The 19,018-nt window shown below is 37.6% G+C and overlaps 2 protein-coding genes across 2 annotated transcripts; both read left to right on the top strand.

Annotated features, from left to right (window-relative positions):
- The first annotated feature begins 2,381 nt into the window (after positions 1-2,381).
- Positions 2,382-6,891, top strand: LOC144452025 (uncharacterized). Its single transcript, XM_078143025.1, has 2 exons — positions 2,382-2,453; positions 2,549-6,891. Exon 2 carries the CDS (start codon positions 2,643-2,645, stop codon positions 3,531-3,533), a length of 891 nt encoding a protein of 296 aa, XP_077999151.1. The 5' UTR covers positions 2,382-2,453; positions 2,549-2,642; the 3' UTR covers positions 3,534-6,891.
- Positions 6,892-8,403: 1,512 nt separating this feature from the next.
- On the top strand, positions 8,404-17,849 carry LOC144450254 (phospholipase B1, membrane-associated-like). Its single transcript, XM_078140851.1, has 14 exons — positions 8,404-8,660; positions 8,774-8,862; positions 10,912-10,990; positions 11,461-11,519; positions 11,693-11,760; positions 12,001-12,044; positions 12,565-12,676; positions 13,157-13,355; positions 13,959-14,047; positions 14,915-14,978; positions 15,418-15,519; positions 16,031-16,129; positions 16,377-16,448; positions 16,697-17,849. The coding sequence occupies exons 1-14, from the start codon at positions 8,594-8,596 to the stop codon at positions 17,060-17,062; spliced, it is 1,509 nt and encodes a 502-aa protein (XP_077996977.1). The 5' UTR covers positions 8,404-8,593; the 3' UTR covers positions 17,063-17,849.
- Positions 17,850-19,018: the final 1,169 nt, after the last annotated feature.

Raw genomic sequence — 19,018 nt, 5'->3', positions numbered from 1 at the left:
GGCCTCTTTTACGGCACCGTCGAAACTCTGGTTTGCAAGAATGCATTTGCCATGGATCATTCGCCACAGATACGGTGTATATGCAAGTGATAGGAGAAATTTAAGATGTCAACTTTCATGTGTTAAAAAAGATAACTAATCTAATAGTCTAGTAACTATACTTGTAGTTGCTTTCCACGATCTCTCTCCACACGGATTGTTGTGTTTAATAGAGAAATCCATTTGACTATATGGTGGAGCAAGATTGTAGCATGTAGAGTTTAATAATAGAATTAGTCTATCCATTTGTTTTGAATCTGAAGATCTTGCCATTATTAGTGAGTGAGTGACTGACATCTAAGTCAAATAGACGTAATTTGCTTATAGAACAACCACCAACTGTATTTAATCCAATTGGTGTGACTTTTATATGATTCCATTTGACTCCTCTATATATATGGTACCCCTCAGTACTTTTCATTTTTAACTCCTCTCTCTATAGTACCCCCTCAGTACTTTTCATTGTTGACTCCTCTCTCTATAGTACCCCCTCAGTACTTTTCATTGTTGACTCCTCTCTCTATAGTACCCCTCAGTACTTTTCATTTTTGATTCCTCCCTCTATAGTACCCCTCAGGACTTATCATTGTTGACCCCTCTCTCTATAGTACCCCTCAGGACTTATCATTGTTGATCCCTCTCTCTAAAGTACCCCTCAGTTCTGTCATGTTTGACTAATTTTCTATCTCTATAGTACCCTTCAGTACTTATCATTTTTCACTTCTCTCTCTTATAGTAACCCCCTCAGTACTTATCATGTTTTACACCTCTCTCTCTAGTACCCCTCAGTACTATAAAGTATAATTTGTGTATGCTGAGACCAGGTGTGTATCGATCATCTCGAACAGTATATCATCACACTCAAGAACAACAGAGGTGATAAAGAGTTTCAATCTGGCATTTCTTGGCAATTGAGAAAAAATTATGTGATGTGAAATCTTGAAATGACTCTCCAGGACTGAAAGTTTACGGAAATACCTTTATCATGTATTTCCTGGAATGGTGACCCGAAATAAATAAAGTAATAAATGTGGGTGTGGGTCACCCGGTGTGCTACCTGTAGCTGATGCTTTCAATTCATTACAATACTAAACCAGTCTAATGAGTCTCACAAACCAAAGGTGCCATTTTTTTCTGTGACACGTACACTGCGAAATAACGAAGGTGCGTCTTGGTGACGGTGCCGTAAGAGAGGGTGTCGTTTACGTCGATGCAGTCTGACGTCCTGAATTTCTGTCAGAAACAAACAAAACAACCCCCAAAATACTGACAATCATCAACAACAGAGTAATTACAAATCAGTATCGACAATGTTTCTATGCATCAAGAATATTTACTATAAATTATGTTTTCCTATATATGAAAAATGGTAACTTGTACATACCTCACCATTAGTGACCATTTCGCATATAGGAAAACATGATATAGTAATTCTTGTTGCATAGAAACATTGCTGATACTGATGTGTAATTAGTGTTGTTGATATTTATTTATTTATTTATTCATTGTTTGTTTATTTTGTTTTTTGTTTTTTGTTTTTTTGTTTCGTAAACATAACTAACTAAGTCTGAGCGCCCAGTGGGCCTATTTGAAATAAAAACGAAACAAGAATGTTTCATAAGCTTATTGATGATCATCATGATGCAAAAGAGATCATTTCAAAACCATACATTGACGTTTCGATTTTATTTAGTCCATTTATTTCGGTTTTTATTTCGTCCACTACCCAGTACGCCACCTCTTTAGAATTTTTAGACGCACGGTACAATAATATGAGGAACTATAATGTAAACTTATTCATAATTTTGGCAAAATATTGGCTGTAAGCTAATACCTTTTATTTCGTATGTCTTGTTATATGTAGTGAAGAGTATGGTGTACCGCAGTTTTCAATCTCAGCGAAAGCCTTCACTTTTCCATCCAGTCCGTACCCGGCTACTATTAAAACTGTTCATAAAAAAACTTTATGATTTGTTTCATACAAAAATTTCATCATGAGATATCCAAATTATCTGAAAAAGTCGACTTCCTTCTGTTATTTCACGTTCTTCTTGTGAGCCATTTTAATACCTTGCGCGGCTCTGCCTACTGACCATTCAATGTGTACCTCAATTGGAATAAAGGGGTAGAGAGAGAGAGAGAGAGAGAGAGAGAGAGAGAGAGAGAGAGAGAGAGAGAGAGAGAGAGAGAGAGAGAGAGAGAGAGAGAGAGAGAGAGAGAAGAGTCGCCACTTTCATGTATCTCGGTGCATGTGGTGTTATGAATATTCATGTTTATACATTAGCTAATCACGTGACCGAATCCGACCAGTCGCGCTTGAGCAACGGCTCGTGTACGTTGTTGCCGCCATTTTGCAGAGAGGAGCAAGACACACTTCCGCTCCCAACATATTTGGAAATTTACGAAAATTTCAGGTAATTTCCGTAACAAAAGTTTATGCTATATCATTTGACATATTTGTTGGCGGGATGAGCGTCATAGTTTCACCTATAATGTCTTTCAACCACAGTGAACGTACAGACACATTCATTGCGGACGAAGCCCTGACTTTTGGAAATGGAGGCGACAATGGGATCGAGCTGTTTCCAGATTTGGCGGATGTGATGACTGCAGCCGGTACGAATTCAAAAAATACAACTTCCAATGTGAGTAAAGCTACTGTCATCAAAATAAAGATGAATTCTAACGAAGACGAGAAAGTGCTGATGGAATACCTCTTGGGCAAATCGGACAATACAAGCCCTGTTTTGGAACTGATATCTGATAAGCAACAATCTCCGCCGCCAACAACAACGTCTCCCACCATGTCTACGGTGTCCTCGATCCCTGCAGCGAGAGCCGTCAGCCCGTTTTCCGAGGATAGTATTGTAAACACAGCACAGTCCGGTGGAGAAATGTTGAATAAAAACGCCTTGAATGCCAGATTGAACAGGTTAAAGAAAAAGAAATATGTTGAGGAACTAGAGGACTCAGTCAAAAAACTGACGTCTGAAAATGTCCACCTGAAATGTGAGGCAGACACGTTGTCAGCTAAAGTTGGCGCTCTTGAGACAGAACTGAAATATTTGAAAGGAGTGCTTGCCAACCAAAGTGAATTGTCGTCCCTCCTCGCAAATATCGGGAATACACCAGGGGTGACCTTTCACAGCACCCTGGCAGCAGAAAACTTTGACATTTCACCTCAGAAAGAAAATATGCAAAGGAAACGAAAACTTGACGACTCTGACACATCCGAAGGTTGTGTTACTAGAGCCATGAAAGCTGCAAAACACGGTGACAACAAAGCATCTACCTCATCAAAAGACATTTGTGACAGTCAGTGCAAGAATTCAGAAACTGTTCCCAGTAATAACATAGACTTGCCCTCGAAATCCGAAGCAGCAGGGGTTTGTTTGCACGTTTCAAATGGATCCGTGTCGATTGAATTCTGTTCGAGGTGCAACAACATCGCAAATGAAGCAAAGAAAGATGACATGAATGGAAGACAAAAGTAACGACTTGGTGGAGTATGAGTGTACAGTAGACAATGGTCTGTGTTTTCATTCAAGTCAGAGTACTTTTATTTCAAATGTGACAGTGTCATTGATTTTGAACTCAACTGTTAAAAACTTGAACTCACAGGAATCCTGGATGACATTTCTGATTTTTTTTTCAAAACAAAGACTCTTGGAGATGAACTTAATTTTTTTTTCTTGTATTAAGCATTTATTCCCCTGTGACAAGGATGCCAAACATCTCTCCTGATGACTGGCATCCTTGATGACTTATAATTTGTATTGTCAATTTATCAGTTTTGCAGAACACTTTGAAATTCGCTTTCAGAGTTTCTTTCTGTTTTCTTTCAGATTGAGTGGATCTTTGCAGTTGAAGAACAAGCAGCCTTGACAAGAATAAGGGTGTAGTATACCATAACAAATGGTGTGTGTCACTTAACATTATCTTTTGTGAATTTTTTTCCGCATGCACAAGTCCTGCTGATTTGTGTGCAAATTATGTAGGCATATATACTGCCAGAATTAGATATTAGAGAAAAAAGTCTGATCCAGATTTATGGTTGAACACTCGATTCTTTCAAAGTTCTTTTGTCTTTTACAGATGCAGACTTTTAATACCTATTAATTGGAATTAGATACAAACCATAGATAAATGGTAAAGTATCCAAATTTATGTCCTGTAGGATGGACCACCACGTTTGGTGGATGCAAGGGCTTCATACATGATTTCATTTAATACTGCAGTGATCTAAACAGTATTGATTTTGTTCATCACAGTAAAGTAATTGAAAAGCAACCACTTGTACTTCCCTTCACCAGATCTACCCATAACAACTAGAACATAAAAGAAATTATACTTTGTAAATTGACTTACGACATGCAAATTTCAAATGGAAATATCAATTTCCACTTATAAAATCTGTATTGAGCCCTTCATCCTCACCTTTTACTGTGTAGCATAAATCATTTTAAAGTGAATACTTGGGTGCTCTGCAGCGCATGCTTGAGATACAAGAGAAAAGGAACATGGGTAGTATTTTTTAAAAAATCTGTTCTTTTGTAGTGAAATATGGCATTTTCAATAGTTGATTTTTGACAGACCTGCCATGACCTTAAGTTCAAGACAAGCCTATGTCAGTTTAAGTGATGTTTCGACTTGTATAGTTCTCTGAATTAGTGGTCCATCCTAGTCTCTTGGCCAACCCCATTACTTGGTACAGGACTGACACTGTTTATCTTTCCTTTTTGATGCTGATGCTTGAACTGTGAATACAAAGAGGAGACAGGCATAGTTATCTTGTACATATGCTTGGCCTTCGTTGCACCCACCTGAAGGCAAATATGTCGTTAGGGTTTGAGTGTAAGTATTGGGGTGAGAGTAAGTAATGACAAAAAGCGCAAATGTTGGTAGGTATAACTGTTTGTAAACCATTGCCTAATTACTCTGAATGTCCATGGCACAGATTTACATGTGAAAAACTGGACTGCTGACAGCTAATCTTGGGCAGCATTTGTGGGTTTCCGTGTATCAATTGTATTCAAGTTGATGGAATTATACTTCAACTAGACTGAAAGATCCAGTCATTTCCTGATTCAAATAATGAAATGGTGTCTGTTGCAATGTATTTCTGTAAAGAAGTGTATTTGATAGTGTGTTTTCATACATGGAATACAGCGACAAATTACTATAAATTACAAAATCATTGATGTAGAAACCCACAAATCTGCGTGGAGGATGTCTGTGCATCATTACAGATGTACTTGTTTAAAAATTGAACACTTTCTCGGGAAATTCTGCCACACTCGTCTCTTGTGATAAAAGTAATCACTGAATTCCACAGACTTGCATTCAGAGTACTTGGGTAGTGAGGTAAGGCATTTTGTTCTTTTGTATTTGACATTTTGATGTTAGTGCTTTATAATCAGAGTTGTACAACATGAATATTTTAAAGACAATAAGCTTACTTCTATATTTCTAATAACCTGTATAAAATATATATATTATAGATATGAACATTATTAAGAAAATGGAAAGTAACGGAGATGAAGTGTTGAATTTTGCTAGCATAAGACATTCACATTACAGTATGATGACAATATGTTGGCTTACAGCATATTAATCCTCTATTGGTCAAAGGGTAGAGGTCTTTCACTCCAAATGCGTACAAAGCTTGTGACTAGTGAGATCCAGGACACTATTTCCTAGTTGGCTTTGGTGGGAAGGTCGTATTGACAGCCTTGATTTATGGGAGTACTTTGGGTTCCTTCCAGGAAGCAATTGCTAAAAAAATGTGGGTGCTGTCGGTCATTCTACTGCAAGATAGGGAAGGGTCTGTGTATACTCTACCACTCATCACTTGTTACACAATAGAGGATTAATACAATGTTAACAATACTGCATTTGTAGTTGTATGTGTTCATTTGATGAAACAATAAATTGGTTACCATCGTTATGAAGCATTTTAGCAGGTGAAGGGTGATGCCGAATTTCTTGCATGCGTATGGTTGCATAGGAAGTACATGTGTGTGTGGAATTGCATAGTGTATGTCTGAAACCAACTAGAATATTGACATGTTTTGTTCGAAAATAAGTGCATAATACAGGCACAGAGTCCCCTCCTATCACCATATATAGGGGGATTGTGGTACAGGGTTCAGCTGGAACAGCAGATGAGCACAATTTGGTTTGATTACCTAGCTAACCACTATTGCAGAGAAGTAGTGGTAGACACATGAAATACAATAGCACTAGACATCTTGTTTTTGTAAAGGTTAGAGTGAGAACGACAAATGCTCAAATCTGTGTTATGATCCGAGTGTCCTGACTGAATTGAAAGACTATATTATCATAGATGGATTTGTGTATTTGGGAGAATACATCCATGATAGTATCATATAGGTGGAATCAGAGCAGATAAATTTTTGAATGTATTTTGTTTCTCAGTTGTCCTGGTACTGTTTTCAAGGACTGTGTGGAATTGTGCACCACTGGAAAGTGATGGGGTGTCGAGATTTCATTATTTGAAGAAAAAAGTAAATTGCCTTTCACTCACTATTTACCAATGCTGTTGAGATAGCCATGGTTGGTAATAGGATTTTGAAATTAATGTGTTGAGTTGCCTCATATTTTGAATACCTCCATGTTAAGGTTGATGGCAATACTGTTTTATAGTTTTCTGAATGCTACACTACTATTTACATAATGACAAGTGCAGCTCAGACAAAAACTAGAGCAGATAAGACTTAATATCAAACAATTTCCTGCCTGAAGCTGTGAAGATGATGCCTATTAACATCACTACTTGAGAATTCAAACAGAAATTGCTGCCAAACTGTAGTTTGGGAGTCAAAGTAATAAACACCAAATCAATCTCACACTATTGTGTGTATCTTGTATTTTGTACATGTGTGTGTGTGTAAGCGTGTGCACCGAAAATGCATTAAAAAAAACATCAGGAAATGACATTCCCACAGCCTTGATAGGGTTTCTCTGTTTTTTGCATGTAAAAGCAAAATGTACCTGAAACCTAAATTTGTATGTCAGTGACGTCACAGTAATGAATCTCTACTCAAGACACTACATGAAAAGTAAAAACCAGAGGCCACTGAGGTTTTGGCCCCCACCAGATGACCTTTGGGTATCCAATATTTCTTGGGGGGGGGGGGGGGGGGTTGCAAGTATTTGCACCCCTCTTGCTGGAGAGATGGAGAATATTTGCGAGTTCGTCTTTCTCAAGTATCCTTTCCCATACAGTGATTTTGTGTTGAACAACTCGCCAATAATGAAAGGTTCTATGAGGTAATACAAAGCTGGTGTATTTTCATGCCCCATCCTGTTCCACACCGTAGTCAAAACTCTAGTGCAACCATAGGGAGCTGAGAAACCGTGTTGTAAACAAACACATTAACAAACATGCATGGGGAGGTATACTAAAAATCGGTGTCTGTATGGATGTCTATTGTACCCCATGCATAAATTATGTTTCTTTATTTGTTGTTTACTTATTTGTAACGCGGTTCCTTGGCTCCCTGTGTGTGTGTCTGTATGTATGGATGTATACTCCCATGCATGTTTGTTTATTTATTTATTTATTTTTTACTTGTATATATGATCCTAGTCTAGTTCCTGACGACCGTGTCAGAATTTACATTACATTAGCAACGCCGACATTATCTTCACACATAACGGTAACCTTAAACCCTCCACCAACGTCAGTGGAGGGTCTATGCGATAACCAATCTGATTAAAATCTGATGTGGTGAAAGCGGTTTGATGCCTTTATTTACCTATTTCCATCGTCTTGTGTCGTTTGTTTTGTTCAAAGTAATCGCGGCCTTCCCACATGGGAATGCGGCGATCACTCGGAACAAAACAAATGACACAAAATGATGTACATATAGAGGTAAATAAAGGCATCTAGCCGCTTTTACCAGTCTTCAGCTTGTGCGATAACGTAATGTCAATCGGAACGAGACTAATATGACCCCCACAGGCCATAGGTTACATTCAGATTTTCCAAAGTGTGATGTCATTAAAACTCCCAAATCGTCAGCGGAAATCCCCCAGATATTCTAACCGCACTTCCTTGTAGAAGTTGAACAATACAGAAAATATCCCCTTTCTGTGGTTATAATGAGGACGGTTTTTTGACATCTTAAAACATGCGTGTTTTTTGACTTTGTATGAATGAATGACAAAAAAGTCGCTGTAATTACGAAACAAACCCTGTGGACATTTTTTGTATATGTTTGTTACCCCCACCCCCACCCCACCCACTGTACAGCTTTAGTCAGTTATTAGCATAGATGGACCACGTCATCACATCACGTGTCTCGTAGTTTCGGTACAGGTGAAAAGGGGAACAATATAAATAATACCGGCGTACTATAAATAGAATGGTCACATGAACATGATGATGGAAGTCGGTTTTATTAGATGACATCAGTTACTGACGTGATACTTCAGTTTGCCGAGGACAGTGAGATCGACAACAGTTCTGTACTGGGAGCTAGTAAATGCGATAGATCACTGTGGATATATCAACCCCTGAGATATCGACATGAAGTCTGTGGTAGTTCTACTCTTCGCCATTAGCGTATTGTCGTCGCCGGTGTTTGCCAATACCAGTACGTATTGACTATTTCCAAGGCCATATGTCTTTAACACCAACTCGTTCTTTTAAAAAAAGCTGACATTCGTTTACATATGTAAGAAAAATCTCAAACTTTACTTTCAACAGATTGGGAAGATTTTGCCGTCGAAGTACAACAGATGTCTGCCAATGTGTCTCAATCGCGGCAAAATCTGTTGAGGTCTAACTTGTTCAGGGTGAGTATTGAAAACCAAAACAATAATAAAGTTGTTTACATCAGTCTCATTACATAACCGACTACGTCAAAAGGAAGTAGTATAGCGTTGCATATTTTTTTCTGTTTAAAAAAGGATAGAATTAAAAAAAGATATATGTGTGTGTGTGTGTGTGTGTGTGTGTGTGTGTGTGTGTGTGTGTGTGTGTGTGTGTGTGTGTGTGTGTGAATAACATGCCACCATGTTATATTTTGTATGTAATTTGGGTCACATCAGGCACAATTTAATGTGGGTCAGGGTCAGTACTGTATCAGATTCTGTACTGTGTTGGCAAAATGTCAACATACTTCGGTCGTAGTATTTCAACATGTCAACGTGTACACTACTCAAACGTAACTATCTAACAAAACAAATACACATGTAATGTGCTCACTTGAAAACACGTTCCGCTGGCGTCAAAACGTAACAGTAAATATCGACTGTTTGATTTTCGTCAAATTGTACATGATCTCTTTTTTTAAACCTCAACCCCACATAATATAATTTGAGAGAAAGTATCCTGTCATTGTACCAGGGTTTACATTGAAATAACAAATTATTCAAAGCTTCCAACCGGAGAGATTGCACAGGTAGATTCACAGGCACTTGTTTCCCGAGATATGTTTCAGACACAGGCACTTGGTTCCCGAGATATGTATCAGAATGTTTCTATCAGAGTACAATAAAATGTCGATAATATCGTTAATATTGACGTATTTAGCCAACTATATATGAAAGGGGTAAAATTACACTTGTTTCTGTGATCGCACAGGTCCACTCACCGCGAAAGAAAACGTGTCTTCTTAATCTTATATTATCGGCCAAGTATGTCAACATTATCGATATTTTATTGTATTCTAACACATATATCGGGGAAACAAGTGTGTGTGTGTGTGTGTGTGTGTGTGTGTGTGTGTGGATTGAAGGTGTTGCTGTACCGATAATAAACAGGGGAGAGGGGTGGACTGTAATTACATCAGCGGTCCGGGCTTATCATCCTGATTACACCGCTCCCACAATGCAACAGCTGACCTGTCAGTCTAGGAAGAGGGGGTGTAGCTATAATTTGGCTGAGTGCTCCTAAAGCAATGAAATTTAAATCATTATGTGCACTTTGTTAGTAACCTGTTACCCCAATATTTGTTTAGGAGTATATTCTCTCAAATTTTATGTAGAAATATAAGGTTTGCAGAATATACTTAGATAGCTTTTGATGCGATGCATGATGTAATGTGTATAAACCCAAAGAGATGGTGCCGCCAAACTTTTGCTAGTAGCAGCAATCCAGGCAGTCGTAGGTCTATTTAAACGTTGGAAGAATCTATAATCACTAAGACGGAATAGTGTCAAGCTTGGTCATGGTAAAAAGTCGTCAGCGTAAATGTTTCTTATAGTTGTTGTTTTTTTCAGTGATGTTCTTCCTGGTTGTGGATTATCTTTTGTGACACAAGTCCAACTTATGCACTTCCTCGTTTCAGACTTCCCTGTTCTTTCCTTTCTTATATTACAATATATAGCGATATCACCATGTTGCGCCTCGGAAATAAATGAAAAAATCACACATAAACTTTTCCTGCTACTTCGTTCAAGAAAACTCAAACCTGTTCTTGTTCAAAACCACGAAAAATTATTACTGGGTCACTTTGCCATTTATTTTTTAAGTAGAGGTCCAAAGTAAGCCAGCTTAGAATCCAAAATGGTCGGCAACCGAATGCTTTGTTAATTCTCAGATCACTATTGCAGTCTGATTTCTCTATGGGCAAACAAAAAAAATATTCGTTTCCTTGAACACAAGATGGTGGACTAAGTAGTTTTTTGTAATTTCAAAAGATCAGGAGCAAGCGTTTATTTGCGGCAAAGTTTGGAGGGATTTGAATAACTTTGATTTTCAGAGAACTACATACCCGAGGTACTAGGTCACCTAGGTGCCTTCAAGTTATAGATACAGACTTTAATGGCTAGGTTTTGATAACTTGTGTGAAGTGTATGATTGAAGGTAAACTTATCAAACGTTTGTTTTCTCCCTTCCAGTCTAGTAATGATAAGGCATATGGGTTGAAATCGTTTCGGTGTGACGTCTCTGTACGTGGTGCTGCGCCTGCGACATCCGGTATGGTCAACTTTAATCAAGTATTCTTATAATATCCACATTGCATGTAGTCTATTGTTTCATTAAAAATGAAGAGTTATGTAAGGAATCGAAGATTTTGTTATTATATCAACCGACGACAAGTGAGGTATCAGTCGAGTGAAGTAGTGTTACAGAGCCTTCAAGGTTAACCAAGATAATAAAGTTTATAATAAAATGGTAGTCACTGATTAAGTGGAGTGTGACTTTTTTGTAATAAGCTACATCTTTAAATGACAATTTTCAATCTCAGAAAAAAGGGGAACTACTGTTCAAGTTGCTATCTCCGACAAACATATTTCGTGTCTCAATATTCTTGCAAAACAGAGCTGTTATTTCTTCCGCGACACAGCGAAATGCGTCTTGGACGGTGCCGTAAAAGAGGCCGTGTTTTACGACGATGTGTCTCAATAACTCTTTATTCAATCGCCTTATTTGATTTGATTTTATAGTCCATAACCTGAGACCAAGTGACATACAGGTCGTTGGTGCCCTTGGAGACTCATTGACAGTAAGTTGACATCATCAAAGTTTTGAAACCTTTCTTTCAGTTTCTGTACTGCGACATATCGTATCTACATCTGTTTTTCCCTTCGGTTTTTAAGAATACCCTTTCATAATTCAATGTGAATGGGTTTGCTGCTGTACTGATATACATTCACTCTCCCCTTTCCTTTTTAACAGGCTGCAAACGGAGCTGGTGCATCGTGGGTATTGGAAGTGTTAACAGAATACAGAGGCTTATCATTTAGGTAGGAGAAGTACAACTCTTTAAAACAGTAACAACCCCCCCCCCCCCCCCAGTTTTTACCGGCAAAAGAACCACGTGACCGGAGAGTGATCGATAGGCTTTTCGATAACTTTCTAGCAAGTATTGAGTGGATGTTGTACAATACAAAGACATACTTCACTGTATGAGCATCTATATCTACCATAATGATAGTCACAACATTTGAATTCTAATATTGCATTCCACTATTTTTACAATGCAGTGCGGGAGGAGATAAAACTTTAGAAGAAGTTTCAACACTGCCAAGTAAGTACAGAAAGAGTAATTGATTCGAAAGCACAAGTTTGCTATTAGTTTTGGTTCTGAGCATCCTCTTCTGCTAGAAAGATCATATTAACGCGTATAACTATTTTACGAACATTGTACTTTGCACATATGCCTTCACTGACTGACAGACCAACCGACTATTTGACCAAAACCCGTCAATTAATTAACAATTCAATGTATTAGGAAGCTCGTAATTCAGTGCTTGCCGAAATGACCGAAACTGAAAATTCAACAAGACTGTTTCATTTGTCTAAACACGTAATTAATATTATCCGATGACATCATATTAGATATTAAAGCATTGGAACTGATACACACTGAAATTTATACATTTTTTGACAATGACTTAACTTTAGGATCACGACGCTTAGCGTCGTCATGCGAATAACTGACTATATGATATTGTCTTCAATACAGGTAAGGAAATTGAGACACATCGTACTCTTTTTTTAAGTGATTAAAAGTATTTTCATTACACTGTCTCTTGTTTTGTCCTTAGACATTTTGAAGAAGTATAACCCTAATTTGGTTGGTTTCTCTGTTGGAAAGGGGAGCGACGATGACATTGATGTCTCAGTGTTCAATGTTGCCGTGCCGGGCTCAAAGGCATTGTAAGTATTTGTCTACGAAAAAGGGATTGTGTTTACACGGAGCGTAGGTTGATGTGGAATATAAGTACTCAAAACTCGTGCAAAGTTTTTATTTGTCATCTTTTCAACTTTGTTTCTGTTTCTATTACTCACACATAACTCGTGTATTGATGTTGAACGGGTGAGCTCTGTATATCTACAAATTTAAAGCCGCAGGTTGTATTTTGTTTGTGGAAATTGTTTCAGATGATGTCATATACTTCAATGGTAACAGTGTAAACTCACAAGGCACAAACATGAAACTACGGCGTAATATCACGGAGACTTTTTCAGTGTTTACCTCGAACAATACATTGTGTATTTTGTCTAAACGTCGCAAATGTGACATTTGTGACGTTTAGACAACTTACACATTTGTAATTTGTTGAAAGGTCGAGTTCTACTAGAAGTTTTGGCTGTTTTCTAATTGGTGAGAAAAAATCTCTCTTTGATTTGGTACAGTAACTTACCTGGTCAAGCCCGACGCCTGATTGCTAGAATGAAGGCCCATCCCAACGTAGACTATGCTAATGACTGGAAACTGGTGACACTGTTCATTGGGGGAAATGATTTATGCGACTGGATTAAAGAAAAAGAGGAATACAGTGCAGATAATTACATCGCGCACATCAAAAATGCATTGGATATCTTGCATGAACAGGTGAATTAACTAAACAGGCTGGAGTCTTGATTAATATATCGTATTTAGGCAAATAAATTGTGCGAGGCATAGCTATTACATGTAAAGTGACCATATGGATAATGGGAAATGAATCATTTGATTTTTGGATTTTAGAACAAATGAGCTTTTAATACTGTGGGTTTTTTCTATTTATCTATGTCGAACAGCATTGCTCAAATCCGTGTTTGTAACTCATTATACTACAAACAAACAAACAAACAAACAAACAAACAAACTGATAGATAGATAGATAGATAGATAGATAGATAGATAGATAGATAGATAGATAGATAGATAGATAGATAGATAGATAGACAAATAAACAAACAAACAAACAAACAAACAAACAAACAAACAAAACAAACCCTAAAATGCACGTACAGGAGGTTATTAGAATTACGTTTTATCGTTACGGTATTAGATTGACAGTTAAGATGACGGGTGGGGTGGGGGGCTGACTACCACTCCTTGTTGTACCGGTAATTAATCATCACTACATTTCGTAAATAAAGCCGATGTTTAAAATTAACTTGACTTTTGATAATTCTTGGACCGTAATCGTTATTTTTTCTTTCCCCATAGATGCCACGTACATTTGTAAATTTGGTGTCGGTGCCAAACGTCGTCGAAATTTCTAAAGTGAAAGGCTTGAAATGTAAAGCCCTGAGATTGTAAGTGTATTAGATCATAACGGTTTGGTTTCACTTCTCTCTGTCACCTGACATGTCTATTGATTAGTTACATCTATCAGACAAATACTGACGTCATTTCCGGTTGGACCCAGAATGGATTTGTTCCCTATGGCAGTTGTCAGACAACAGCTACATGAAACATATGAATCCGATACTATAGAAATAAATACTAGATCATAACATACTTTAATACAAATACCGGTCACACCAATGTATGTGCCTAGAAATGAATTGAAGTTTTCGAGGATACGTTTTGGCTTGGTAAATTTTATTTCGGTGAATGGTGCTGTACGATGTCGAACATTTTGGTTTGGGACATATGAACTCAAAGAGATAACGTTACCTCACAAATAAACACGGTTTTACAGTTGGCCTGCTTGTAAATTTAACGGAAATAGGAAGTCGTTACTTATATCCATTTTACCTAAAGCTTTAAATAGGAAAACGTTGTCTTTTCACTGTTACATTGAAAACTAAATAGTTTTTATAATACGATACTTCCCCGTAACCCAATAAACGTATTTCGCCGAACTGCAATCACTATTTCTTTCAATTATGACGCTTTCTCTGGTACATGTGAAGGAAAAGTGTGCTTAATTTGGTGAAGTTGGTCGTTACGGTACATCTAGAGAATTAGTCATCGCAACATCTCCCGGTAGTTTAGGTCCTGACTGACATCGTATTACGTACTCAGTGTAGTCCATTTACGATCCCCGGTCTAGTTAAAATGGAGTACATTACATTGAGTACGTTAATTCGGTGCCAGTCAGGACCTAGACTACATTCCCCGTCATACGAGTATTTTTATTGACTAATGTTACTACTATATTACTATTTTGCCCACAGATACCTCTGTCCCAGTGTTCTTTTTGCAAAAAATAAATTAGAAGATGTTCACAAGGAATACTTGGTAAGTTACCTATCTCAAGACATTTCATTTGTTATGTTAATTGGATGTCGCAGTTACTGTATAGACGTACAATTGAATGACAAGTAGTATCTAGAATGGTGTTGTCACCATAAGTAAATTTAGATCGACATATACCGTCAACGGTTGCTACAGCTAGTCGCAGAGAACATCGGACACCCATGTTCAACTTGCTACATGACCAACCAAATGGTTAGTCATTTAGCGCAATTACTTTCCCAAGTGGTAGAATATTCAACAACACACCTAAACGTCAAATCAAAACGTTGTACAGTGAAATAGTTCATTGATCAGAATTACATTTGTAACTTTATCCCCATTCAAGTGGATATTATTTGCACAGTCGCACAAATCTCAAGTACAGTACATGTCTATTGTTTTCCTGGTTCTACCTCCTCTAAATGATTTCCTTTATCCACAGCGTGTTACAAGGGAATTAAACGCTGATGGAAAATACGACACTAAGGACGACTTCACAGTGGTAGTACAACCATATTTTGAAGACACTCACTTACCAAAGAAGGTAAAAAAAATCTTGCTTTTCTTAGGTACAAAATATTACGAAATACCGAAACACAAAAACAGCTTTTCGAATTTAAAAAAAATAAAAAACGGAAGTAAAAATTAATTGGTAGTTGTTGTTTTTTCGTACTAGTCACTGCATTTGCAATTACCTTATACAGAGTAAGCAGTCCCAGAATGGCAACAACAACAACAACAACAACAACAACAACAACAACAACAACAACAACAACAACAACTTGAAGTTACATAATGTGTTGTCATCTGATATAGGATATGACGAATGCTGGGAAGAGTATAATGCAATTACATGTACATTATTTTCAAATTGACTTATGTTCCCGGATTTTAGTCTGTAAGCTACTCCCGGTGACGGGGCGCCCTCACACATCGCACAACCCCCTTTTTAGAGCAGGCCGGTGAGGGCGAAGCGACACGAGTTACAGTCTGATGTCCAGATATATTGGTATACTAATGTCATTAAACAATTGAATATACTTTTATTTTTGCAGTCAAACGGGAGATACGATACAAGTTACTTTGCCCCAGACTGTTTCCATTTCAGTGGCAAAGGCCATGGTCAAGCGGCACATGCTTTGTGGAACAACATGGTACGTACTCCGATCTTTGTTAAGTATATTTCATTCTGAGTGCTATTGAACAGTGCATTATCCCTAACTGTTCGTAGTAATAGCTATGAGTAATCGGAATTCAATCTGAAAATATGGGGTTGGCAATTCTCACCACCACCACTGAACGATATGCAGTCTGTGGTATGATCCAAAATTGCTGGTATTTCCTAATATTCCTGTATATCTGTCAAATTCATCAAAGTGACATTTTTCTTCATATTTACAGTTACAACCAGTTGGACAAAAGGAAACCAGATTTGATTTTGATACTGACACCGAACCGTTGTGCCCATCTAAGGTAATTAAGTTGATGTTGTTTGCAAAAGAAAGTTGTGAAATGTCTGTAGATGTGTTTACATGTATGCACCAATATTGTTACACGAAATTTATGTACACATGTTTACATGAAATATATGCATATTTGCTACGGTTAGGCCGCTTTGTTCAGGTGACACTAGTGTGACTTTTACCGTATTATCTTCAGATCTGAGAATGTGCTATTTAAGACAGATATACCCATTTGATTCTTCTTTTTTCTATTTCCAGAATGCCCCATTCTTCTATACATCGAAAAATAGCAAACCGTCGCAACTTAGAAGTTCTGCAACGTTACATAAGTCATTAGCTGCTGCAGCACCACTGCAACTAGCTGCACACGGCAACCTCGACCAAGCAGATGATTCTATGGAGTTCATGAATTTCGGAGCTGCTGCAGCACCGCAGACCGGAGACGCTGGCGATGCAGTACAGGGAAGGGCCTCTCCGTCTTCGAGTCTATCCATAGGTGTAGGAGTACTTGGCACTGCCTTGATTGTTGGTTGCATCGTTGCGGCTGTCGTCTTGGCAAAGCGTCGAAGTAAGTCGAATCGGGAAGAAGAGAGACACTTGTTGAATGGCAACCCTGAGGCATAGAGCAAAACCATGCCTCTGGGCAATGAATAGTACAGAAAACTGATATCAGTCAACATTATTGTGTATGTGTATTTTCTTTTCCGAAAGCATTTACTAAGTAGAGAACGCGCTCTATTTTGGAACAAGTCGAAGAGGTCACATCGCCGCCATTTACTCTGGGGATACAATCTATCGACACCCAAATTACCGCATCATAGATGTCTTTCAAAGGTTTATTGCCAACTCCGTACGGGATTCATATTCTCATTCAGATTCGCGTTTGTAAATAATAACGTTCACTCTGTCTGATGTGATATTGCTACAAAATTATCTAGGAGAGAAAAACTTAAACTTATATAAATTTACTCATGGCAGTATAGTTGTGCGACATGTATTTAGAATACTTTATGAAACATGTATGTATATATTACGTTCATTGAACGAAAACTTTAGATAAATGTTATGAAAAGAGAACTTGTGGCATTAAGTCTTAAAATACGTCATATATTTTTGAACTTTTTAGTGTCGTTCATGTACTACCTTTAAATCCGAGCTGGACTCGCACAACAGGCTGACGTCACAACGTGTTGATTTATATGTGTCTATAACACTATACAATGCGTTATAGACAGTAATGCCATATATTTTGTTAAGCTATATAGGGGGGGGGGGGGGGCAATATGTTTTTCAATGATATTCAAGTTATGTGAATTTACCGTGCCACTGATTTTTTTTTTCAAATCAATTTTTGTGATTTTACTGAAAATGAGCACATCTGGATTTATAAATAACTACTGTCAAGTTATTATTTTGAATAAAAAATATCGATAAAATATATAACAGCTCAGATTTCTGGGGCAAATTCAGTATATTTATAACTATAGCACAAGCACATGGCACATGAAGTTTACTTTTAAATGTTCACTCACTCACTCACTCACTCACTCACTCACTCGCTCACCTACTACTCATATGTATGTATGTATGTATGTATGTATGTATGTATGTATGTATGTATGTATGTATGTATGTATGTATGTATGCATGCATGCATGTGTGTGTGTATATATATATATGTATGTATATTTGTGTGTGTGTGTGTGTGTGTGTGTGTGTGCGTTCGTATATGGGTGGGGCCATGGGTGGGTAATGGTATGGTAGAGTGTAGAGTGCACCACTAGATAGACCTACACTAAACTTGAAAGTTTAAAGTTATCCCCATTTAAAGAACATCGCACATTGACAGTGATGTTTACTGCATGGAACGTTTAGTAGCAAATAACATGAAAAAATTCTTTTATGGAAGCAGTCTTGTCAAATTAATTACAAAAACGAAAATAATACGGTGTTCACGATTATGTACTATGATTTGTATGACAAAAAAGTTCCTTAGTTTATGAAACTTTAATGTTTGGAATAAATATTAAAACATACATATTAGGATTACTAATGTAACACTGCCTCACATGAAACTAAATTGGCGATGAATCCCTAGACATTGTTTTGGGGATTACCTGGTGCAACTATTCCCTGTCCTCTCAAGTCGGTGTCGTGTCTGTCTCTATGTCTGTCTCCCCTCCCTCGCCATCCACTGATGGCGCTGTCCAAGATAACACTGCATGGGACATGACGAATTGAATGTCAAAAGTAACTATATACCATGCCTACACCACTATAGACGTTTTATATAGTGGTCTGAGATGTATGTAACCCAGGCTACGTGGTCAATTGCAGTAAATTGTGTGGATACAGTATTGTAAACAGCCAAACAATTAAGTGTTACCCAAAAGTAATAACTTTATCTCAAATCTACTTCAATGAATGAGATTTGTATGCCGTGACTTATATTAGGAGAAATCCTTATCTTCATCAAAAGTCGATTTACTTGAAATCACTTCATACCCGGATGTAGCCTACGTGTACACTTGGAGGACTAATGCTACTGCACCATTTCAGCTATAAACTGGAAGTTTAATT

The sequence above is a fragment of the Glandiceps talaboti genome, chromosome 2, assembly GCF_964340395.1.
Source record: "Glandiceps talaboti chromosome 2, keGlaTala1.1, whole genome shotgun sequence".
Taxonomy (NCBI): domain Eukaryota; kingdom Metazoa; phylum Hemichordata; class Enteropneusta; family Spengelidae; genus Glandiceps; species Glandiceps talaboti.
The sequence above is the reverse complement of the archived record's forward strand: the minus strand, read 5'-3'. Positions and strand labels throughout refer to the sequence as shown.